Here is a 26,661-nt window from a genome sequence, read left to right as displayed (position 1 = left end):
GAGCAGATATCCAGAGCACACAAATAACAAGTCAATCTCCCACACAATCTGACTAGAACACACACAGAGGAACACACAGACTCTTTGAAAGAGGGAAAATAATGCTTTGACTTGCTGTAGCTCTGTGTCAACCAGGAGTTGTTCATACACAGTCGTTCTTTGTTTGAGAGATCAACCACACATGATGTATCTACAACACCTCCTTCCAGCAGCTTGTATATGATAAACAGCTCATACTTATGCTTCTCGTACGGAATCCCCATGCACAAAGAACCCCCAAGAATGCTAATCCGTCGAGTCATCCCCTCCACCTATAGATTCATGTCATCCCCTCCACCTATAGATTCATGTAACCTCAATGATCAAAGTCCCTATCATGACTTTCGTAGTCACTATTGCATCTGCACACAAGCTGTACGTCATACTCAGAATTGTAAACAGCCACATCATGAGTGCTTCCAGCAGCGACAATTCCCACTTTGTCTTCTGTTCCAGCTAAGCTCCCCCAAGCAGCCTGCACACTTGTGTGTGATTAAAGGTAACAAACCCACAGCCCAAAAAAATAAGCGACTCGCACTTCATGTCGATCAGCCCATTAGCTCTCCGCTCAGCTAATCGTCAGCCTGTCTCTTCTCTTCCATACTAAAGCTCTCCGCTCAGCTAACAGCCCATCAGCCCTGTGCTATTTTTTTTTCAGATCATCACACCCCATACACAGCCCAATCGCTCTCTCAGTTCGTCACAGCCCTCTACACCCTGATGCACTGCTCTTGTACAACAATTTGGAGCCTGTGAACCATCCGTTCATCGACCAGCAGATCCTCTCCTCTCTCCTTCTCCGCTTTCTTCCCTCCAACTTCATCTCTTTCACTCCTCCATGTTTTCCAGCACTCTCCAGTAGTCGCCATCCCACGTATCAGCCCACTCGTCAGCCAGAGCATCCCAATCCTTGATCACGTAGCCACCTTGCATGCATACATTCCCTTCCAGATTTTCCAGCCACGTCATCATGTAGAATCTCTTCATGCCAATTGTATCTGGTCATTGATACGAGTAGAAGCAGAGAGGCAGGAAGGCCCTAAACATCAGGGTTTGTGGGGTCCCACAGACCAGCTTGCTATCTAGGATGCCACAACCTTTGTGACCTCCAATTTGGGGGTACTAGAGCATTGCATTGAGGGAGCCTGAGGGGCCAGACGAGACCTCACTAGAGATCAGCTCCTTGTGATTTGCTTTAGAGATACCCAGGCTTGACTTGCGGCAAACTACGTAACTGTGCAGCTCTGTGTGACTACCTACAGATTCATATGGATGAAGATCTTACTCCTCTGTGAGGCAAGCCTACGTACAACAGCAAGATGCCACTCGTGGAGGGGAAGTGGGCAGCAGTATGCGAGGATCGACTTCTGACTGACCCTAAATGAGGACCCACCCTTGCATAGGGAGAGGGGGTCTGTGAGACTCACAGGATTGAGGCCATGATCTGTACCGTTCGGACCTATAATGGAACCTTATGGTCGGAACTAGGAAACTTCTCGGAACCATATATAGGACGCAATATTATATATTCTGCACAGAGATTCATCAGAGCCCGGAGTGCCCACTACCACCAGATTGTGGGTATGCATGGGGTTAGCTTGCCGAGATGAGACTAGAGAGGCAGGAAGAGTATATGGATTGGGAGGGGTCGTAGTTTTATATCGATAATCTATCAATGGGATGGGCGTCGTGGACCGACACAACCCACACACCAGATTCCTTTGGATTCGGATCAATAGCAGATCATTGAGGGATACCTTCATTGCAATTTGCTACTTTCCTCCAAAAACCTCACCTTTTGTCCAAGAGCTCCAAGAGGAGGGAGGGGCATCCCCATATTCTATCTTATACCACGATATCATGGACTTTTCGAGTTGAGGAGAAGTTTTTCTTGGAGACTTCAATGCTAGGAATTCCGTTCATTACGTACCTATTATTAATTTTCAGCATGACTCGAATATGTTGCCTGACATAGGCGGGTATTGTCACGGGCATCCACAAGCCCGTGGACATGCTGGACTGCCACACAGGCAGCCATGTCAGCAGGCTGCCATGCAAGCAACAGCAGCCACGTTGATAAGGAAAAAAAAGGAAAGACAACCAGGAATTATGTACTTCACCACGTCAGATAGCTGAGACTTCATAGGGATCAGCTGCAATGTGGGCTCATAGATGATGAGCTTATGAACGACGTTCCAGAGCACACAAATAACAAGTCAATCTCCCACACAATCTGACTAGAACACACACACAGGAACACACAGATTCTTTGAAAGAGGGGAAAGAAGGCTTTGACTTGTTGTAGCTCTGTGTCCATCAAGAGTTGTTCATACACACAGTTGTTCTTTGTACGACAGATCAACCACACATGATGTATCTACAACACCTCCTTCCAGCTGCTTGAATAAGTAAAACAGCTCATACTTATGCTTCTCGTACGGAATCCTCATTTACAAAGAACCCTTAAGAATGCTAATCCATCGAGTTATCCCCTCCACCTATAGATTCATGAGACCTCAGTGATCAAAGTCCCTATCATGATTTCCGTTCAATCACTATTGCATCTACACACAAGCTGTACGTCATACTCAGAATTGTAAGCAGCCACATCATGAGTGCTTCCAGCAGCGACAACTCCCGATCTGTCTTCTATTCCAGCTAAGCTCCCCCACGCAGCCTGCACACTTGTGCGTGATTAAAGGTAACAAACCCACAGCCCAAAAAAATAAGCGACTAGTACTTCATATCGATCAGCCTGTTAGCTCTCCGCTCAGCTAATCGTCCATTGGCACTGTCCTTTTTTTTTTTCAGATCATCACACCCCGTTGACAGCCCGTACACAGCCCAATCATCCTCTCAGATCGTCACAACCCTCTACACCTTGACGCACTGCTTTTGTACAACACTTTGAAGCCCATGAACCATCCGTTCATCAACCAGTAGATCTTTTCCTCTCTCTTCCTTTTCCGCTCTTCCGCCCCACACAATCTCTCTCGCTCATCAACGTTTTCCAGCACTCTCCAGTAGCCGCCATCCCACGTATCAGCCCACTCGTCAGCCAGAGCCCCAATCCTTGATCACGTAGCCACCTTGCATGCATGCATTTTTTCCAGCCATGTCATCACGTAGAATTTACCACTCTTCCATTTAAAAATTGCAAATATCCCCCAAGGCACATTAAATGCACATTTTGGACCTTTGGTCACACAATTCCCACACACATTAGCATGCACATTAGCATCTCCCTTAATCACAAGTCTCTTTATACCCAGACTAATGCATACTTTCAAACCTTCGAAGAGGGCTGCACATTCAGCCTAATTATTACTGCTGGCTTTGAGCTGAATTCCCATTTTTCGAATCTCCTTTCCTCCAGGATCATAAATGACAATTCCTCCTGTACTTTTATTTAAACTTTTTTTGTAAGATCCATCAAAGTGTAAAACAAATGCATCCTCTAGTACTTTTTTATTCATTCATTTCAGTGTTCTTCTTCACATCTTCAACTAAAATAGGTCCTTCCTTATAGGTGGGAAGATCAGCCAAGGAAGCTCTGGTAGAGTTCTCAACCAAGAAGGTAAAAGAGTACTCCTGTAACTCTACTATCCATTTAATCATGCTCCTGGAGATGTTTGTACTATTCAACATATGAGGCAATAGTGAACATGAGGTAAGAACCACAAAAGACCTGGACAATAGATAAGACCGAAGCCTCCTTAGTTCTTCTGCTGATGTTGTGTGCACTACTCAAGCTCCTGCAAACTCCCTCCCCTCCTCCGCTCCCGTCTACCCCCCCCTCGCGCTACGCGGCCCTCCCCTCTACCTCCTCCCTCACTGCCGCTTCTGCGCGGCCATCCGCCCCCCTCTCCTCCCCCTCCGCCCATCGATCCGCTCCTCCCCCCCCCTCGCCACACTCCGCTCACCCCTGCTTCCCCGCTCCACTCCTTCCCTCTCCGCCCGTCGCTCCCCCCCTGCTCTGCTCCTCCTTTCCTCTCCGCTCCTCCCCTCTCCGCATTCAGCCCCCCCCACCCGCCTCCCCCCCCTCGCGTGGCGCTACCAACCCCCCCGCCCCCGCCTGCCCCTCCCTGCTAAGGCGTTACGCTGCCCCCCCCTTCCTCACCACCTCTCTCCTCCTCCTTCCTCCGCCACCCCCCCTTCGTCACCACCTCTCTCCCTCCCGGCTTCCTCATACCTCTCCATCCCTCCCTCTTCTCTCCCCCGCCTTAATCCCCCATCCCCGCCTCTTCCGTTTCCTTCCCCTTCCCCCGCCTTGGAGCGTTCACAGTTAGTCAGTGCGATATGGTGGCCACGTGCCCGGAACTGGCGGCCCAGACGGACCCCCCCCTCCATCAGCCTATCGCGTAACATTGACAGAGCACCAGGTCTCCTTGGTGAAGCAGGCCGCCACGGACTTTTCCCAGACATCCGTTTATGGGAGAGTCATTGGCTACTCCCCTTCACGAGCAGACATCAGGGACTGGTTGCAATCCACCCTCTACCTCGAGGATAGTCACATCGAGGAGGTTGCACTCATGGGATGTGGCATCTTCTTGCTCAAGCTCTCCTCAGCACAGGCTGCGAGTGATATGGTCAGGCGATCCCTTACTTCTGTGGGTGGGAAGATCATCCTCATGGTCCCATGGTACAGGGGTTTCAGTGTAGCGGACTTCGATGCCTGCTTTCGCATTCCTCGCCATCCAGTTACCCTTATCTTCCCAGGTCTCGCAACCGAGCTTCGCTCGATCATCAAGGACCTGGGGGCGCACTTTGGCTGGTCTATGCAGGACACCTACGTTGATGCGGCGGCAGCCCAAGGGGTGCCACGTGTCAAAGTGGCAGTCCTTGATCCGCAGAGCATCCCCTCGGAGTTCGAGATCGAGACAGACACAGGTGTGGTGATGCAGCGTATTGATGCAGCGTATTCTGGTCACTGGTCGCCCAAATCAGTGTCTGAGATGCCATGGCTTCAGGCACCAGGCGCGCTCATGTCCTCACTTCACGGGTACAGAACCTCAGAAGGCCCCCGTTCAGGCAACTCAGGATCCCCCCCACCAGTTAGCGACATCCCCCCCCGAAGGGGAAGGCTGGATGGAGGTCAAAAGAAAACGGAAGGGAAACAAAGCAGGACCCAAAAAACCTGCCCATCTACAGCAAGAGCCCCCCCTGTGGTCCCTACTCATCAGCAGCCCAGTAAGGGGAAGGAGAAGGGAAAGGAGAAGATCAGCCAGCCTCCCCCTCATCCTTCACCCCGCCCTCCTCCCCCTCCCCCCTCCTCGATTCTCCGACCCCCACCCCCTCTAGGATCCCCCCCCCCCCACTCCACTTTCTTCCTCGAGCATGATCCAGAGGGAACCCCCCCCTCCGCCTGAGCCACCTGCAGCCCTGAAGCCAGCACAGACCTCACCCGCGCCTATCCCTCCTGGCCCGGCGGAGGGGAGAGGCCCTTTCCCGCAAGTGGCCAGCACCCCTCTCTCTGGTTCAGACTCCTCATCTTCGTCCCCACGCCCAAGGGCTGCTCCTAGAGCTCTTCCATTGGAGTTTTATCAAGCAGGACCTTGGGATTATTTGGATGCAGCGGGTATTGGCTCCTTCCCTGCATGCCTAGACATCAGCATCTTCTTCCTCCACAAGGGGGCAAAGGGTAAGGTGTCCGTCCTTGCCCCTCACGATGGTCCTAGCTATTCCTTCACTATCTCCAGTGAAGGGAATGAGCAATGGACGAATGAAAATGTTTGGGAGACGATACGATATCAGTCCCAGGAGCAGGTGCAGGACTGGATCGGTAGCAGAGCAGCGGAGCTTCTTCAGCAGCAGTGGCAGGAGGGTGATGTTCGTCTGCGATGGCGCCACAACGCCAAACGTTTCCGACTCCTAGTCATTATTTGGCCACCTCTGGAGTGGGCCTACGCGGAAGGACTCCGCCCGTGGAGGACCTAAGAGGTAGCGGGCTTCTACAGTATTTCCCTGGCAAAGGTGTCGAGCTGGTTAGAGAGAGCCTACCACCACGGGACGAAGGGCCTCTCCCCTCTGCTGAAGGTTTTAGAGGATGGGTCCGAGGATCCGGCCTCGCCTTCGAAACCCTCACAGAAGCGCCTTCGTCTCCACACTCGACATCCTCCGACCACTTCGACATCGACCGCAAGCAGACAGCTGTTTGTGGCCCACCTTCCCTCCTCATGAGTATACGCATTATCTCTTGGAACGTCAATGGGTTCCACTGATCAGGAACCCGCGGCCCCAGGAAGATGGTGCTCAGACAGGAGCTCCAGCCAGCCTTGGTGGGAAGGGTAGATGTGCTCCTACTACAGGAACACAAGCTTTCGGCTTCTCAGACCAGTATTTGTGGGAAGGTCCTCACAGGATGCTCCCACACCTATTGGGAACCTTCGATTGGCGAGCAGGGCAGGAGCGGGGGTGTCTGTACCTCCATCGACGCTTCTCTAGTTCAGCATGTGTGTGGTTTTGGCACTCTGATCCTAGGACGTGCTCTTTGGGTGGGCTTGCATATTGAGGGATCCCGTATCGGCATCCTCAATATCTATGCCCCGATCGATCTCAGACGGAGAGCCACTTTTTGGAGGTCCTTGACAGACTTGTTGCCAGAGATGGACTCTTGGATTGTAGGAGGGGACTTCAATAACCTTGAGACCCTAGAGGATCAGCAGGGACGGGGCCCAGAGTTCCTCGGTATAGCTCAGGCAGAGCAGGCAGATTGGGATTCCTTCCTCTTCGCAGTGGGAGGTCGGGACAGCTGGAGGGAGCCTTCCTTTCGCAGATGGACAGGGAGTCTGGACTTCTCTTGGGGATACTGGAGGGAGGGAGGCAGACTTCTGGAGCGGCTGGACGGTTTCTATGTTAGCGATTGGGCGCTTGGCAGAGGAGGAGAGTCAGGAGTGGTTCCAGGGACGACACTCCCAGACCATGCCCCAGTCATCCTAGTCCTGGACTCAGCCTCTCACTCCTCACCTCCACGCTCATGCCGGATCCCAGACTCCATCTACTCCAGAGCAGCGGTTCACAGCAGGATAGTGGACCTGTGGGAGCAGGATTGGGACCCCACCGGGGATATGGCAGCACAGGTAGCTCAGGCGCTTGCTGAGTCTAGCCTCATCTGTCAGCAGGAGGCGATTCAGGTCAAGCAGCAGTGTTGGGCGAGGGAGAGGGGTCTCAGACGAGGTCTCGCCTCGATTCAGCAGATGCAATAGTCTTCTCCAAGCTCTGAGGAGCTCAGACAGCAGGAGGTTCGGGCCCGAGCCATGCTAGAGGAGATCACCCGGCGCCGCTCAAAGTTCTCATTTCATGCTTCCAAGTCCTTCTGGGCTAGGAAAGGCGACAGGATGTGTAGAGAGTTCTTCAGGACTCATGGACAGAGTTCAGCAGGGGAACAGCTCCGTTCTCTTAGGGCGCAGGATGGTAGTGTCAGGACAGATCCAGACGAGGTCTGGGACTTGGCGACAGATTTCTACAGATCATTGTTCCAGCAGGAGCCCCCAGACCCTCGTGGCCGCCTATGTAGGGAGGAGGTGTGGAGATCTACACCGCGGCTCGTGCAGCCTAGCATGAGTGACGCCCTTCTCGCCCCTTTCACTGTGGCGGAGATGCAGGATGCGGTGAGCGCTATTGATGGGCAGAAATGCCCAGGTGAGGAAGGCCTCTCCAGAGCTTTCTTCATCACCTTTTGGGAGCAGATCCACCGGCCCTTGCTCGCAGCCTTCCAGCATATCTTCTCCAACGGGCAAATGCCAGAGAGCCTTGCAATAGGCTTGATTTGCCTCATTCCCAAAGGGGGGGACCGTCAGGAGATCAGACAGTGGCGCCGCGCCCTATCACCCTCCTCCCGACCGCCTACAAAATCCTCGCCAAGATGATCAGTAGCCGCATCCGCCCCCTGCTACATGACTTGATTATGACACCCAGACTGGTTTTGTCCCAGATCGCAGCATTTTGGACAACATCTTCACTTTCTCAGAGGCGACGGAATGGGCCCAGCACAGTGGCCAGCACCTTGCCATACTCCTCGACTTTGAGAAGGCGTACGACAGGGTAGACTGGTCCTTCTTGGAAGGTACACTTTCTCGGTTCGGTTTCCTGTGGACGAGTGGATCAGAGGTATTGCTAGCCTTTACAGGTCGGCCTCCAGTCGGGTTATCATCAGCGGCAAGATGGGGGAGAGATTCACACTCGAGCGCTCGGTGCGTCAGGGCTGTCCGCTAGCGCCCTACCTCTGCCTATTTTTTGCGGAGGCCATGACCCACTTCCTTCGAGCCCGTACCACTGGTCTTCGCGGGATGCGTCTCCCTATTCGAGACGATGCAGAACTTCTGGACTTCGAGTATGCAGACGACACAGCCCTATATGTGCAGGATGATGTCGAGTCACTGGAGCGAGTGAGACTGTCCCTAGAGATTTTTTGCCTTGCGGCTGGGGCGAAAATCAACTGGCATAAGTCAGTTGGTTTTCTTACGGATCCGAGAGCCAGCTCACAGTGGGATATTTTCCTGGGGTTTCGCTGGATCCCTAGAGGACAGATGACACGTTACCTGGGATTTCAGGTAGGCCTGGACATCACACCGGCTCAGCAGTTCTTGCCGGTCCTAGCCTCCATACGACGGAAGCTTGCTTTCTGGAGCACGGCTCGGCTTTCCTTGGCAGGTAGGGCCCTTGTGGTCAACCAGGTCCTTCTTGCCACTGCTTGGTATGTGGCCTCTTGCTGGTGTTTCTCGAGATCATGTGTAGCCCAGCTGAGGAGACTGGTGCGGAACTTCCTATGGTCTGGTTCAGATGGTTTCGGCACCACCAGAGCCAGGGTCGCTTGGCAGACGGTCATTCTCCCCCAGACAAAGGGCGGCCTCGGCATCATAGATCCAGAACTGCAGAGTGAGGCACTTGTTGGCAAGTTAGTCATCCGCGGTCTGACCCCAGGAGGACAGACGTGGAAGCTCTTGCTACAGCATGATCTCAGTGCGTGTACCCCCCAGAGAGGGGGTGTTTGGCAGCCTTCTATCCGATGGATCTTCACTTCTCCCCCTTTGACTCAGCCCCGTTCCCCCTTCCTTCGTAGCCTCGTCTCGGTTTGGAGGAAGTTGTGACACAGCCTCTCCCAGGTTCCCCCTAGCTGCAGAGAGGAGATAGACAGACAGCCCTTGATCTGGAGCAGCCAGGTGACAGACGATACAGGTCGCCAGCTTGGAGAGAGATCCCATATCCCTTGGGCACTCTGGGCACGTGGGCCCGCGCACTCGCTCCGGGTTTGGAGGGACGTCTACAGCCAGTTGAGCCCAGGCGAGCTGGCAACAGCAGTAGGTACGGCACGTGGGATCCAGGCTCGGCGAGCGGAGATTGATGTTGCCATTCCTGCAGGTTGGAGGATTCCCATAGTCATCGGACAGCTCTTCCCGGGAGATGAGAGGTGGCTAGGACAGTTCACTCCACGAGGCATTCCTTTGGTGGTTGTAGGCCTTTTCTCGGACTCCTTGGTACACTTCTTCTCTGTCACCGATGATAGCCGCCTACAGAGCAGAGAGGCCGTGATCGACCCCCAGCTTCCCTGGCAACGCCTTCGCATTGTAGAGCTGCAAGGGAAGACGTGGCATATAGACCCCTTGATTATGCAGGACCAGGATTGGAGACTCTGGATATGGGAGGGCCGTTCCTTGACAGAGGTGGAGTGGGACCCAGGGGAGTGGCGCTGGCCACCATTGGAGACCTCAGAGAACCCTACCCCCTTCTTCTCTTACAGTGCGCGTACGGGTAGGCGTGCTCTTGGGGCTCTCCAGCGCGAGCTACCCACACAGGCACATAGTTGGTATGCCCAGGGGATATCTTTGGTCTTTCTTCGCACTTTCTGGAAGACTCTTTGGGCCAGTTGGCGGTCGAGGAAGATCTCTTACTTCCTTTGGATGGTGGCACACAAGGGGCTACCAGTTGGCAGCTGGCTGAGGCAGATGGGGCAGGAGGGGCATCACCAGATGTGTTTTCAGGAGTCGTCGTCCCTGAAGCACTGCCTTTGGAGCTGCTCGCATGCGCAGACAGTTTGGAAGGGAGTCATGGGGATCTTAGCGAGGGTTGCACCCGAGCTAGGACCGATCACTTGGGGAGCCGTTTGTTGGTGCAGCACTGAGATGGGACATCACTTGGCTTATGAGTTCTCTAGACAGGATCCCGTCTTTTTCATCACGCAGGCCACCTGGGCATACATGGACAGCTTCCCTTGGCATCTGACAGAGACAGATGCAGGAGCGATGCCTCGGCACCCAGTTTGGGAGATCATAGGGAGCATTGCAGGCTGGCATATCTGGACTTCCAGATGCGCGCAGACTGTAGGAGCTCAGACTTCTGCTGCTACCCAGACCCTAGCAGACATTTGGAGCATGATCGTTCACACGCTCAAGGGTCAGTGGGATCAGATTCAGGGGGAGTCCCGGGCAGGGAAGGAAAAGAGACGGCGCTTCCTTCGCGACTGGGACCACCGGGAGTTGTTCTTCCAGCATTCTACTCAGAGTCTTCAGTGGAATTACGCCCCTCCACCGTGGCTGTTTGTCCACTCTCCGATGATTATGCCCTGAGAGGCTTGTATTTAGCATTTTGACTCCTCGGGCTGAATCCGTTTTGTGATTGCAGCCTGCTGGCCTTTAGGCCTTCTTGTACTCTCGTTTTCAAGTAATATAACTAGCACTACTTTTTGCGCCAAAAAAAAAAAAAGATAAGACCGAAATCTCCTACAGGCATACAAGAGGCTAGCCAGGACCAATTCAGCTGCTGAATACTTCCTCTCTACTTCACTCTTCACCCTGCTGGCATAATAGACTGGCCTCATATATCTGGAACCCTCTCCCTGTTGCAAAAGAATAGCACCAATAGCATCTGGTCCTACAGACGGATTCACATAAAAAGTCTTGGAATAATCTGGTGGCTTTACACTTAAAATATGAGTCAAGGATTCCTTAACTGCCTCAAACACCTCTTCACTCTCTGTCATCCATTTCAGAGGCTCAGATTTTACCACCTGCTGAAGAGGATACAAAATCTGAGATAACATATGAATAAATCTCGACAGACACTTCACCTTCTGGAGAAAGGTATGCAACTACTTGGTATTCTCAGGAGAGGACAACATAACTAAAGCTTTTACTTTACTTGGAACTGGCTCAATCCCATTCTCAGATACAATATGCCCTAATATTTTAATGCTGGTCTGAGCTAACTGAGTCTTCTTAGGATTTAATTGACCACCATTATTATCAATCTCATAAAATACCTGATCCAGCTTGCCACAATGCTCCCTTCTTCCATAGTAGATAGATACTTCATCTTCTGAGATAACATGTCGACAAATACTTCACCTTGTGGAGAAAGGTATGCAACTGCTTGGTATTCTTAGGAGAGGACAGCATAACTAAAGCTTTTACTTTACCTGGAACTGGCTCAATCCCATTCTCAAATACAATATGCCCCAATATTTTAATGCTGGTCTGAGATAACTGAGTCTTCTTAGGATTTAATTAACCACCATTATAATCAATCTCATAAAATACATGATCCAGCTTGCCACAGTGCTCCCTTCTTCCATAGTAGACACAGATGTCATCAATAAACACTTTACAAAATTTATCCAGGAAAGGTGATAAAATCAGATCTGAATTCTCCTGATAGTGCGAGGGGCCGTTGGTAACTCCAAAAGGCATTTTCCTATAACAAAAACAGCCCCAGGGGGTAATGAAAGTAGTCTTGATTTGATCTTCTAGGGCTATGGCTAGCTGCAAGTACCCTGAATATCCGTCACACAAGCTGTACATTTCATGACCTGCCACTTTATCAAGAATATCATCCAAAAAAGGCAGAGGATAGTGGTTTCTCTTTGTCACTGCATTCAAAGGTTTGTAATCGACACAGACTCTCCATTTGTCTACACCTTTTGGCACTATGACCACAGGACTTATCCAATCATAGTGAACTACAGGATAAATTATTCCTGCCTTGAGAAGCTTATCTACCTCTTCCTTCAGCACCTCTCTTTGTTCCGGGCTTAATCTCCTTATTTTTTGAAAAACAGGTTTGGCACCTTCCTTCAGCTCAATCCTCAAAGGCTTCCCTTTAAATCCCCTGATCTCTTCATAAGAGGTAATAAACAAATTGGGGTATTTTTGCAACATCTTCAAATATTCTTCTTTCTCCTCAACATTGAGATCAGGATTCAATGATTGCTCAATCAACACCTGGGTTGATTCTTGAGAATATTTGGGCTGCATTAAATCCTTGATAACCTCAAACCTATCCACCTTTTCCTCACCGAACCCTGCTGCCCCCACAATATTTACCTGTGAATCCTCATCTACCAAATCCACCAATGCTATTGTTCCTTCATCACTTTCTGAAGTGATCGAGCTCTCATCCTCATTGCTGGTTTCACTTCTCTCTTCCTCTTCACTTGTTGAATGTGCAACAGCCGACTCAGTTAGTGGATGAGTATGTCAGTAAGTTCACTGTGTTGTGGAATAAATGGCAGGTGGCCTTATTACTTGAAGTTCCTCCTAGAGTCATAAAAAGGATAGGTTTGTTGCTGGTATGAAGCTGGAGATTAGGATAAAGATTGAATGTAGAGAGCTGGTCACTTATGAGGATGCTCTCAGGGTAGCAAAAGAGTAACCAGGGCTACCGTGACACCTGTCGGTCGAGAGCTCCAACTCTAAACAGGGAGGGGATGTCCCCAAGTGTGATTTGTGTGTCAACCCTCTGTCTGAGCTGTCGAGTCACTGGCTCTGGGTCACGGTCATGTCGAGGCCTCGTCTCGTGGGGATCCATGTGATCTGGCTGAAAAAGCTCCGTGATAGAGCTCTGAGAGGGATCGGCCAAGGAAAAAGTATGCTCCTGTCTCCGTGCTCGAAGTATCCTCTCGCGGTGTGTGAGTACCTCATGAATGAAACCTGCTAACGTTGTTGGTTTGGGTGGGAGAGGAATCGCACCAGAATCCCATAGCTATCTCTGAAGAGGCAGTAGAAACGCCCTCGGATCTCATTTTAAACAAGACACATGAAGATGAAGTGCTCCTCTGTCTCAACCTCCTGCATGTCACACAATGTGCATATGCACCTCTCCCTGGGTAGTCGCTCTGCTTGCTGCTCTCGAGATGGACGAGAGGAGCAGCTCATAGCAGGCATGGAGCATCATCATTGCACATGATAATTGATGGGGGATGCTATGTAGGAAGCGGTAGGTGGGAGCTTCATCATTCTGTTGGCGTTTTGCAAAGATGCCTTAAATAGTTTCCCAAAAGGTGCACCTGCTAATGGCTATAGAAGGTAATCATGCTAATGGTTATAGAAGGTAATCAGTTTTGTTGTATAGATAGAAAGAAAGAAAGAAACTTTATTAAACTCTTCCGAAGACCGATAGGTCTATGAGATTGAAAAACCTGATACAATGAGCTGTGGTAGTGGAGCTACTAAACGAGCATCCATACCAATGCAGAATGCAAAAAAAAGCAAAATGCCAGTACTAAGTCCTAAGTACAACATAGTCATATGCCGACTATATATATATCCATCTCAGCATCATCGTCGGCATCACCATAACCATCATCATCATCATCATCATCATCATCGTTAGCAACAGGACATCAGGATGTATGAGGCTGTGGAAGTGGAGGCATGAGGTCAGCAATAGAACGCTGTCGCCTCCTCAAGGGTGCAATCCTGGTACGTCTCCTGGTCGTAGCTCTGCGTCTAACCAAGGCCACTGTGACCCCCGTCAGTCGAGCTCCGACTCTAAACAAGGAGGGGATGTCCCCAAGTGTGATCTGTGAGTTAACCCTCTGTCAATGAAATCCTCCACTGTGATATGTAGGAAGTGATCTCTGTAGAAGCTCATCTTCATTGGAAGATCACTTGGGCCCAACCAAGTCCAGAATGTGTGTAGCTGTAGTAGATCCTCACGGATAACCTGGTTGACCTCGTGTGATAGAAGGAGAGAGAAAGGAGCGTCCATGCTGTATTGGAAAGGAGGTAGTCTGTCCATGTGGAGCCCTAGTCCTGCAAACCATCTCTTTGTGCATGCATACCAACACCTCTGATCTCCCCCTACTGCAAGTGCCATAGAAGAGGACAGTGCTAGCCATGGTATCCTGCTACGCCCGGATGTGTAATCCCCATACTCCTTGACTCGGTACAGATATGTAATGACAGAGATGGATAAAGGCATTTGATGGAAAGAATATTTCCGGTGGAAGGTTTTGAGGGAGTTTTGCTGCCAAGTCAGTGCCCAAAGGTGTCAACCATATGCTGGACCGTTGTTGCATGCAGGAAGTTGATGTGAGATGAGCATTGTATGGTTATGGGGTATCATGAAGTTGTTGTATTTGATTGTTTGCAGAGGTTTTTTTTAAGCTGTTCGACTATGTCTTTTTTTAAAAGAAGTTACAGATGGTGAATTGATGCATGCCTAAGGTAGTGGAAAGCCTACATAGGATACATGCTTTTCGGATAGCTTTGGGCGCTGGTTGGTGTTCATTGAGTGACATTTTGTGGCTTGCTTTTATGGATTTTCCAGTGTGTTGTGGAGCCAAGTAGGAGGACCTTGAGGTGTATTTATGGGTTTTTTAACATGCATGGGATTCATACAAGAGGCCTGAGGCAAAATGGGCCGATATTTTGGGTGATTTTCTAAGGGTAGTGCACTCATGTGTCTATGAGAGTCGAGAGCAATTGGGTTGCCTTGTCAAATGCTTTGGTTGAGCAGTTCAAGGTACAAGAGTCTTATTCAACTATTTCGTGGCAAATTGGGAGTGTTAAGCAGCATGAGGAACATGAGGAAATGGCACATGTGATAGTTGGCAGTGGTGAAGGCTAGTTGGAACAAGAGAATCTATTGAGGGATCTGAAGAAGAATGTTGAAGATATCACACACCGAGGAGGATAGCACAAGATTCTCCACTTACCCAACACCTGGGGATATGCAAGAAATAGGGGATGTTTTAGGGAGCAAATATGGAGATGCATGTATTCAGTATGAGGATGTTTATGATGGTGGATTGAATGGCATGCATTTGGATATGCCTTTATGTGATGAGGATATGCTGATAAATGCGCAAGCTGGAGTTGATGAGCTGCAGGATGTTGGTTGGTGTTTCTTGCTTGAGGATTGTGAGTTGGATGTGCCGATTGCTAGTTCTTTGAGGCATGCTTAATTGTAGATTTGTATTGCCTTTGTGTCTATGAAGGGGATGATGCCTAGAACTACTATTTGGATGAGATGATTGACTGGGATGGGTTGCATCCTGCACAATATGGTTTTGTTCCGCATAGGCATATCACAGATAACATTGTTAATGCCTATGTTGGAATTGAATATGCCAAATACACGCAGCAGGATGTTTTGCTATTGCAAGTTGATATTGCCAAAGCCTTTGATACTGTTAAGTGGGATTTTATTTCATCGACTATGCAGGCATTGGGATTTGGCACAAAAATGCAGCAAGTTATCACTTGGCTATATCAAGATAGTAAAGCTGCCTGCATACTTTCAAAGGATATTTCTACAACCTGGACTCTTGGTTGTTCTGTTAGGCAAGGATGTCCCCTAAGTGCTTTACTTTTTGCCATAGCCACTCATCCAATGCTTCAATATCTGGACCACCTTTTGGACACTGACCAGTTGCACGGTTTGGAGATTCCTGGCAGTCATAGCATGATCGCTCAAGCATATGCTGATGATTCTTTCTTTACCCCAAAAAATACTCGGAGTGATCTGTCCATGATTATGCAGGCTCTTTCTACATATGGATTGGCTGCTGGTCTTCGGGTCAATTTTCAGAAATCAAAATTGTTGCCGTTGCATGCTTATGAATGGCACAGTCTTTTGTGGCATGGGGAAATTGTTCCCGCTTCTCAATTGATTCGACATCTTGGCTATCCTCTAGGTTGGGGACTCACCCGTTCTCAACAAACTGATTGGGTGCTCACAAAGTTGAGGACAAAACTTGAATATTGGAAGCTTGCAACTTGGCCATTACATGTTCGTTTGCGAATAACACAATCCATTTTGATAGCATACATACAATTTTATCTACCTCTCATTATGTTCACTAAGGCAGACCTGGTTTCCTTTATGTCAGCTATCATGAAAATTTTCTGGTGTTCAAAAAATGGCAAGAAAAGTCTCAGATTACTCTCTATGCATCCTCTCTGTTCTCCAAAGATACACGGGGGTCTGGACATTCTCAATATTCAAATGCATTTACTTGCTCACAGAGGGAAAATGATGTTGCAGTTTATGCAAGGAGATCAGCCTTGGGCTTTCATGATCCGCTCTCTTTTATTACATATTCATACTTCTGCCTTTGGGCATTGGGAGCCTACTCAGTGGGATTTCCTATTTGGCTCTATCCAAGGCAAGATCAGAGGTTGCCCTTTTGTCTCTCGCCTGCTTCTTGATTGGAAACATATTTTATCCCACTTGGAATGGAATGGCCGAGATTCTTTGTCGGGTAATTCTTTGAGGGCTGAGAATATTTATTGGTCTAAAGTATTCCACCCTTCTTTGGCCATACAAGAACCCAGACGTTCTTATTTTCTCTCTTTCAAAGGCATTTCTTCTGTGGCGGATGTACTTTAGGATTATGGTACTCTTTTATCCTTTTCTATGGCTGCTAGCAAACATGGTTTGGGAGCTCATTATCGTCCTTTATGGCATAGGATTTCAGCAATGCTTCAACCGTTCTTGCCGGTACCTCGTTTGGAACTTCAGAATAGGCTTGAGTATTGGATTTTACATTCTTCTTCCTCTTCAGCCCGTCCTTTGAAGCTCTCACATATCACAGTGTCATCTCTGTATAAAGTGTTATTATTTCCGCCTTGGATTTCTTACAGAAAAAATATTATTTGGCATATGGATCGCCCACTAAAGTGGTGGATAAAATGACTGCGTCTCCTTTGGCATTATAAAGTCCCTCTTTGGCAACAACTTTTCCTTTGGCGAGTCCTGCTTGGCATTTTTCCATCTGGCCAGTTACTCGCACATAGACATATTGCTCCGGCTGTTTGCCACAGATGCCTACACTCTACTGAATCTATGCTTCACATCTTTTGGTTCTGTCCACACACTTGTGACTTCATCGCTCTCATCCGACAGAGGCTTCGAGCGATATTTCCTACTGTTACTTTTGGCAGGTTTTTTTGGTTGTTTGGTTTTCATCCAGCTAGACAGGGTTTTGACTTATTTTTTGTATGGGTATGCTACTGGGCACTGTGGACTTTATGGATGGACAGAAATCATAGAGTCTTTGGTGATCCCCTATTTTCATCTTTTGTTTTTTTCAAACGATCTCTGCAGCAATCATTCTATGATTGCGTTCAGACTCGTTTGATTGATCAGGATGTATATACAGCTTATACTGAGATCTTCAGTTGAGTAGTACTTACTCCACTTTCGAAGTAACTGTGAATGCAATTATTTTACAGCAATAAAAGATTTCTTCCCACAAAAAAAAAAAAGTGTACGGGGGTGCATGCAAGTCTTAATGTGCATGCTAATGTGTGTGGGAATTGTGTGACCAAAGGTCCAAAATGTGCATTTAATGTGCCTTGGGGGATATTTGCATTTTTTAAATGGAAGAGTGGTAAATTCTATGTGATGACGTGGCTGGAAAATTTGGAAGGGAATGTATGCATGCAAGGTGGCTACGTGATCAAGGATTGGGGATGCTCTGGCTGACGAGTGGGCTGATACGTGGGATGGCGGCTACTGGAGAGTGCTGGAAAATGTGGATGAGCGAGAGAGATTGCGTGGGGGGGAGAGAGCAGAAAAGGAAGACAGAGGAAAGGATCTACTGGTCGATGAACGGATGGTTCATGGGCTTCAAAGTGTTGTACAAAAGCAGTGCGTCAAGGTGTAGAGGGTTGTGACGATCTAAGAGGGCGATTGGGCTGTGTACGGGCTGTCAACGGGGTGTGATGATCTGAAAAAAAAAAAGCACAGGGCTGATGGATGATTAGCTGAGTGGAGAGCTAACGGGCTGATCAACATGAAGTACGAGTCGCTTATTTTTTTGGGCTGTGGGTTTGTTACCTTTAATCATGCACAAGTGTGCAGGCTGCATGGGGGAGCTTAGCTGGAACAGAACACAAATCGGGAGTTGTCGCTGCTGGAAGTACTCAGGATGTGGCTGCTTACAATTCTGAGTATGACGTACAGCTTGTGTGCAGATGCAATAGTGACTGAACGGAAATCATGATAGGGACTTTGATCGTTGAGGTCTCATGAATCTATAGGTGGAGGGGATAACTCGATGGATTAGCATTCTTGGGGGTTCTTTGTGCATGAGGATTACGTACGAGAAGCATAAGTAAATGCTGTTTTACTTATTCAAGCTGCTGGAAGGAGGTGTTGTAGATACATCATGTGTGGTTGATCTGTCGTACAAAGAACGACTGTGTGTATGAACAACTCTTGGTTGACACAGAGCTACAATAAGTCAAAGCCTTCTTTCCCCTCTTTCAAAGAATTTGTGTGTTTTTGTGTGTGTGTTCTAGTCAGATTGTGTGGGAGATTTACTTGTTATTTGTGTGCTCTAGATATCTGCTCTGGAACCTGGTTCATAAGCTCAACATCTACAAGCCCACATTGCAGCTGATCCCTATGAAGTCTCAGCTATCTGACGTGGTGAAGTACATAATTTCTGGTTGTCTTTCCTTTTTTTTCCTTATCATCTTTTTGGCAATCCTACTGGGGACAGGAGGAGTTTTGAATTGAGATTGGGTACTCAAGACAAAACCGACCAGAAGATTGGCTGGTTTATTGTGAGTTATGTAGGGAGTGTGGACACAGGAGAGATAGATGCCTTGATGTTGAACTTCGGGTGATACGTCTCCGTGCTAAGGTTCAAAAGGCTTTGAAAGTGATTGCTCTTAGGAAGAAGAATGCCAGTCAAATGCAAGGTAAGTTTTCTTCAGTAGAGTGATTATTTTTGTTTTCTTCCCATAAGAGATTGGGTGGTATTTCTGGTTGGGAGTGTGTTTGAGATAAGTTAGTCAAGAGGAGAGATGGCTCATGAATTTCCTCGATTTCACAGGTTGCCCAATGAAGACCCAGAGAGGTTTTAGAGTGCTTGGAGTTCACAGCTCTTATTAAAGACATGAATGCTCCAGAAGTCCTTCTTCAGATTCTATCCTTTTGTCTGTTGGGAGAAGCGAGAACTTGGCTGCAGACTTTCTCTACAAGGATGCGTGATGATCAGGGTGCTCACAGAAACCCGACTTATGTAGAGGTGAGGACAGCTTTTCTGGACAGGTTTATGTGTGTTAGAGATCCTGATGGCATTTGGAGAGAGCTATGTTTATCATGGTGATGCCCTTCAGGCTCACAAGGCACTCGCGTCCTTCAACCGTACACGATGCTACAGATCTTCAAACCTTTGATCGGTAAGAGTGTCTTTGTGTTTCTAGACAACATTTTGATGTTCTCAAAGAATCCAATACACCATATGAAGAACTCTTAGCAGGTTCTTTAACTATTGAAGGACAACAAGTTGTACATCAACGTCAAGAAAAGCAGTTTCTTCTTGGAGGAGGTACATTACTTGGGGTACATCATCACTTTGACAGGTGATCGCTTGGACCCAGCGAAGGAGAAGAATATAGTGGAGTGGGAGGTGCCTACCACGGCATAGGAAGTTCGAATGTTTATGAGAGTTTGCCAGGCATACAAGAAGCATATCAAAGACTTGGCAAAAAATACAGTTCCCATCACTGACCTTTTATAGGGAGTAAAAGGTAGGAAGCAGCCTATCACCTTTACTCTAGCAGCTCTTTTGGCCTTTGACCAGCTGAAGGAGGCAGTCACCACAGCAATGTACCTAGCATTGGCACAATGGGATCAACCCTTCGATGTACGGACCGACAGTTTCTCCGTGTATGACAAAGAGTTACGTGCAGTCGTCCATGCCCTCAAGACATGGAAACATTTTTTATATGGTCAAGATTTCATAGTCCGCACAGATCATTAGGTCTTCCGGTGGCTTCAGAGCATGCGCGCAATGGTCCAATCACTAGACCAGATTGAGCCAGACTTTTCAACAGTTTGGTGGCATGATTGAGTGTCAGCCCGGATTAGAGAATGTTGTGGCAGATGCTCTTAGCAAAGAGGAATGGTACCTTTTTGTCATGGTACATGAGTCCTCTATAGAACAGATGCGCAACCAGTATTATACAGATACAAATTTCGAGACACCTTGGTACAAAGTCATGCTGCATGCACGCGCCGGCAACTATGCTATTCATGACGGGTGGTTGTTCTTCAAAGGACACCTTTGTGTATTGCCCCCATACCGTTCTACCATCCTCTATCATATGCACGATTCTCTAGCTGATGGACACAGAGGAGTTGCAAGCACTCTTGAGAAGATGGAGTGCAAATTTTTCTGGCCACATTTACGCAATGATGGTCAACAGTATGTATCTCATTGTCAAGTATGCCAGCGAGTGAAGGATTACTCCAGCCCCTTGTGATTCTGGATCAGCCTTTTGAGTAGACTAGCATGGATTTTGTTACAGACCTTCCAACAGCTATTGGTACTAGGAACACCATATGCCTGACCATTGTGGACAGGTTTAGCAAATTTGTCATGCTTATTCCATGCAAGGGTACCATCGACGCACATGACATAGCTTGTCTTGTTCTTATATGGTGGTATTTGATTTGTGGCATGCCCCGTACCATTATATCCGACAAGGATTCCACATTCACTAGTCATTTTTGGACATCCCTGTTCGACAACTTTGGTACCAAACTCAGTTTCTGCAGCAGTTTTCAGCCATATTCAGATGGCAAGATAGAAGTCTACTACCAGTCATTCGACTTTCTGAAGTGCTATGTTGCAGATGCTCAGTCCCGCTGGGAGCAGTATTTACCCCTAGTTCAAGGGATTCCGACACCCATTCTTCCAGCGTGGGTCGGACTTCCTATGAAGCAGCTTTCGGCAAGAAATTCAAGTCCCTTCTCACCAAGACATCCGAGAAGGTATATGAAGACGTGATCATATCACAAAGACCTATGAGCAGATCATGGAGTAAGTAAAGGATACCGTGGACATGCTAGACTGCCACGTAGGCACGTCAACGTGATGACATCAGCACATGTGCAGATGACATCAGCAAGTCATGATGCCACATCAGCAATGACGTGGCAGGTCGGTGCAAATCAGCCAGTCGGTGGAGTAGACTTTAGCAGTCATGCATTTTTTAGGCCCAATGAGGGCCTATAAAAGGCAGCCCCTTGGTCCGTCATTTCTCATCCTACTCTTGGGCCTTCAGTGGCTCAGCTCAGCAACCAGTGTAGGCCATCTTCTCCCAGTCGTATCGATGCCCTCTGGGCCCTGGTATGTGCCCATGTAGCTTTAGTTATTGGCACTTAGGTCACCTAGTACTTTTAGTGTCTTATGACACCTAGTACTAGTGGTACCACTAGGACACTAGGTCCTAGGGTTCTCTTTTATAGTACTTTGTACTTTCATTTTCATTCTACTAGTTGATGTGACGGCTTCCACTTCTTGCTCCACTCTTGTGCATCCTTTTGCTTCCGTGAGTCTACAATGGTATCAGAGCACTTCCTTCCCGGACTTGCTCCCTACTCGTAGCTTCTTGCTTCCAGCTCCAACTCCCGCACTTTAGCTCCATACTGTCCGTATAGTTGTACGGATTTCTGTGCAGTTTCAGTTTCCATACATTTTCGATTCTCGTACATTTTCGTACTCGGCGTCTGTATAGTTCCATACCATTCCGTACATTACGTATTGTCCGGAGCAGACATTGCAGCAGATCTGCAATTTTTTGGTGACATTTGGGGCTTTTGCATTCAGGCTACGATTTTGCAGGTAGAATGTAGATTTGCAAACAATTTGGGGCTTTCTTGAATTTGCCCCATTTTTGACTCAGTTTTGCTCTACAAATTGGGGCTTTTAGGCAAATTGCACAATACTTTCAGATTTGTAGTGAATTTGGCAAGAAATTGCAGGCCATTTGATCACATTTGCAAATTACAGCTTATTTTTGGGCTTTTTCAGATTTGGACAGCAAGTCCTATTTTTTGCAGTTGCAAGCCTTGAGGCTATCTTTTGGGTCACTTTGTCACATTCTTACAGTTCAGTTAGTAGTGAGCAAGAGAGAGAAAGTGAGTGAGTCTATCTCCCACTTGTATCTACCGAGTCTCTGCAGACCCATAATTACCAGTCAGTTCATAAGGGCAGACCTTCATAGAGATGGGCAAGATGCATGATCTGATCATCTACAATGCTCTAGAGAGATGGCCCCCTTCTGATGGGCTCATTTGTTTCCCACATGGAGGAGGGTCCAGTGTAGCTGACCTTCTCATGGAATCCCCGCCTTTGCCTCCCACATCAAAGACTTCTCTATCAAGCCATCCGAGACGTGCTAGGACTGCACCTTTGAGTGGCCAACAACACTCTATCGCCGAATTCATGCCCCCATTGCCTCCCCACTTGGAGCTGACCATACATACCTAATTTTGAGCCTATCCATCCCACTCACACCACTGAGCACACCCATGCCACTTACACCAATTTCCAAGAGATGTACTTTGATCACATACTAGACCTTGCTTATATTGCCCGTCTTTCCACTATGCTTGAGAGAGAGAGAGAGAGAGGGAGAGAGGGAGTGGAGCGGGGGTGTTGGAGCAGAGAGCAGAGGAGCAGCAGGTGAGAGAGAGAGAGTGTGCTACGTGCTTGGGGGGGAGCAATGGGCTGCTATGATGGGTAAGCATAGAGTAGAGCTGGAGAGAAACCAGCCATAGTCTAGTATGATGTAGGTACATTGTGGGGGGGGGTTGACCTGGGGGAGAGAGGATACCCTATGTGAGTGGTAGAGGGGAGAGAGTCAGGGAGTGGGAGAGTTTGGGGGGGGGGGGGGGGGGGGGGGAGAGGCCTTAGGGCCTGGGGAGTCGTCAGTGGGTGATGTTTAGGCTAATGCTGAGGTAGAGGCTCCCAGGCCTGTGAACAAGGGTACTATCTGTCTCAAGACCGCTGTGTGTCTTCCAGTTGTTGATGCCCCCCATGATCTGCTGTTGTCGCTGTCATCGTCGTTGTTGTTGTTGCCCTTCTGTTGTTGGGTTGCTGATTTCTTGGCTCTCTCTCTCTCTCTCTCTCTCTCTCTCTCTCTCTCTCTCCCCCTCCCCCCCGCCCCCTTTCCTTTCTCCCTCTTCCTTTTTTGCTGTTTTTTGCTGCAGGTTTCGTGCTGAATTTGAGGGTGGGGAGAAGGGTACAAATCCCTTCATACCTTTCATTCCAACAGGCCTTAAGAGGGCAGGAGGAGGGCAAATGCCAGGGGGAAGAGGCTAGGCTAGAGGGGGGAGGGGCTGGAAATCAGAAGGGTCGGGTGGGACAAACCCAATTGCCAAGGTTGGGTGGGGGTTCGGGGGAGTGCAGAGGACAGGGGTGCGATGGGGGAGGCAAGGGGGGCAAAATGCAAGAGTATCAGATGCGATGAAGGGGTTGGAGGAGCAGAGCGCAGGCTGGAGTGGGGAACAGCGAGTGTTGGAGGGGGGATCAGGCTGGAGCGCAGAGCAAAGGACAAAGGTGCGATGGAGGGCTGAGGTGCAAATGGATGGGAAACAACAATGGGAGAAGGCAGCAGAGGTGCACAGGTTCGATGGAGGGCTTGGAGGAGTGGGGTAGTAGGCTGGAGCAGGGAGTGGAGGAGCTGGTTGGAGCGGAGAGCAGAGGAGCAGCAGGTGCAATGGAGGGGCTGGAGCAGCAGGGAGCAGGCTGAAGCAGGGGAGCAAGCTGGAGTAGAGGTGCAGTGGAGAGAGAGAGAGAGAGAGAGAGAGAGAGAGAGAGTATGCTACCTACTATCTGCATTCTTTGTTGGGGCCTGGCAATCGCAATAATACCCCTGTGTACAACTATTTGCCTCATGATTGAATGTCCCACTGAAGGGCTATGCTGAGGCTATGAGGTTGGTCATGGCCTAGGCTATGGTGGATGGTGTGCTAAAGAGGCTATGGCTATGTGAGGAGAGGCTACAGGGTCTACTGCTAAGGAAACTGGTGCGACTGCAGCTGTTGGAGCTGTGTGAGCCCTTGGGACTTCTGCATCTACTGTAGCTGTTGGAGCGATTGTGTAGACCTTATTAGGCAGCCATACGATGGGCTGGAGATGCCCATGACAGCAACATTGACTAGCTCAGCACTGATCCCCCTTCCTTTGCGCAAGTCTTGAACATTTTGTCGTGGCTCTGTAAAGATTTTTCTTGATGGCTTTGTGGAAAGGTCGAATATTGAAACCTCGAGACCAGGTTCGTAGTTTCCAAGGTATTCAAAAGAGTGGAAAGGTAGTGAAGGTTTGAGATCTCAGTGCATAGTGAAGGTCTTGTGAAAGTTCTTGCAGCTGTATAGAAAATCCTTGATGCTCAAGTTCATTTCAACAATGCAGCTCCAATGAGACAATGATTAATTACTACTGGTTCGTTGACAATTCAGTTTGAAGCTGCCACATCTGTCTTGAAGCAAATCTGCAATCCTGACATAAGCTTTATAGAACCTGCCACACAACAACATCCCCCCCATTTCAGCTATTGTGGGCTTCAGTTTCCTCCTTTGTACGTCAAGTGGAGGCTTTCTTCAATTCCATCCCTTGTGCTCATCAATCAATGGCTATGGCTTTTGATGGGCTAGTGGAAGAGAAGCTTTCCAAGAGCATTGGCGCTTAGGGTATACTACGCATTGTTTCTGCCCTGTACTCCAGTGGGGTTCTTCCATTTTTTACCTCCTTGCATTTTTACATTCCTTGACTTCAAGCATGCCTGTAATTTTAAATACGCCGTCCTTGCAGACTTTCAAGCTAATCAGATTAGTCTTATTTGTCCTTTTAGCAAGGTTGATACTACTTTATATAGCCTCTTGCTGGTTGTCTCGATGGCTTTATTATCGGGACATTGTCTTGTCAGACTCTACTCGGCAAAGTGTTCTTCTGTATTTTTGCAGCATATGCTCTCTCCGTCTCTCTCCCTCTACTTTTTGAGAAGTAATGTACCTCGATGCTTTTGATTTAAACATGTAGAGAGATCTTGCACACGTGATAGTTTCACGTAAATTCATTTCAGTTTAGCAAATTTTATATCCTCTGCTGCTTAGTTTTTTAAACATGTGCAGAACACTGTTGCTCTTAGTTGTGTTTGCATTCCAGTTTGGTCTTGCATGTAATGTTGCTGTTAGAAAGGCTATCAGATGGAATGACATATCGATACAGAAATGTAGCATATTCTGTAGTATCCTGCATAAAATGCATGCTGTGATGACTTTACTGCCTTGTTCTTTACTCAGCGGCCTTGCAGCACAAACTGAGCGCTTAGATGGTCTACTAGCAGCTCTGGGTAATCACAACAATAATCAACTTCTACTCGGTTATAATGGGAAGCAATCTCAAAGAGACTCTTTGGTCAAGTTGGAAATTCACGGAGAGGCTACTTCAACCCCTTTGCTCAATAAGGAGCCCCTTGGTAAGTTTACACATCGCAATTGTCTTCATGTGTTAAACACAGATGAAGGGCCATGAGTTTCTTCAAAGCTATATACAGTTGGATGTGGACAAGTGATTGCTTGTACCTGAGATGCAAATTATCAAAGGATGTTTTGAGTACACATCTAACAATACCAATCTTTACCTGCAGGTTACATAGAAAGAGATGTTGGCACTGCACTCGTCATCAGAGGTTTAACTATTGTAACCCCCAACCTGCGAACCCTTCTTATTAAAGATCTGGATCTGAGTCTTTCTCCGGGAGATTCTTTGTTGATAATGGGTGCATCAGGGTGCGGAAAGTCCTCGTTTCTGCGAGCTATAGCTGGGCTATGGAATCGTGGGGAGGGTTTGATTCAGGGGCCACCTTTTACTGAAACTTTCTTTCTCCCGCAAAAGCCATACATGCCACTTGGAAACCTGCAGGAACAGCTGCTTTTTCCATCTGCTGAGACAAAGTCTGGATGCTTAGATGAGGACAGGTTATTAAGACAGCTTGTAGAGGTGGCACTAGAGGATCTTCCATTAAGAGTAGGAGGTTTGAAAGCTGTGTGTGATTGGGGTGACCTATTGAGTTCTGGTGAACAACAGCGTCTCGCATTTGCAAGGTTACTAGTGCATGAGCCTTTGATGGCTTTCCTTGATGAGGCTACGAGTGCATTGGATGTTGCCACCGAGTCACGGTTGTATTCATTGCTACAGGAAAGGATTCCCAGCTACATTTCTGTTGGACACCGGACATCCCTGATAAAGTTCCACACTCATGTTTTAAGGTTTGGAGAAAATTATGACTGGAAACTCTATTCCAGACAGGATTTTGAGAGCTTTTTGGCTCATTAACTTTTGGAAAGACTTCTGCTGCTGCCTCTCTCCCTCTCTCTCTCTCTCTCTCTCTTTCTCACACACTTTTTTTTGTAGAAGAAATTTTGCATTAAGAAAGCATTTACATTCATAGCTGTCCCAGAGTGGGACCGCTACTACTCACAACTAAAAACAGTAATAAAAGACTTTCAACTGGGCCTGAGGAAGGTCTCCAAAGGAATGAGCATCCTGCAGAGACTGCAGCAAAGAAGGTCGAAAGTATGGAAAGACATTCATTT

At 48.2% G+C, this 26,661-nt stretch overlaps 1 protein-coding gene across 1 annotated transcript in view; it reads left to right on the top strand.

Annotated features, from left to right (window-relative positions):
* Positions 1 to 26,456, top strand: part of LOC147893904 (uncharacterized) — a 97,177-nt gene extending 70,721 nt beyond the window's left edge. The window contains exons 9-10 of the mRNA XM_087386090.1: positions 25,366 to 25,541; positions 25,713 to 26,456. Coding sequence (XP_087242216.1) covers positions 25,366 to 25,541; positions 25,713 to 26,401 — 865 coding nt within the window. The 3' untranslated portion in view covers positions 26,402 to 26,456. The remainder of the gene's footprint in view (positions 1 to 25,365; positions 25,542 to 25,712) is intronic.
* The last annotated feature ends 205 nt before the right edge of the window (positions 26,457 to 26,661 follow it).

This window comes from Dipteris shenzhenensis, chromosome 15, assembly GCF_047967505.1.
Source record: "Dipteris shenzhenensis isolate YYH24624 ecotype China chromosome 15, Dip_SZ_1.0, whole genome shotgun sequence".
Taxonomy (NCBI): Eukaryota; Viridiplantae; Streptophyta; class Polypodiopsida; order Gleicheniales; family Dipteridaceae; genus Dipteris; species Dipteris shenzhenensis.
The sequence above is the reverse complement of the archived record's forward strand: the minus strand, read 5'-3'. Positions and strand labels throughout refer to the sequence as shown.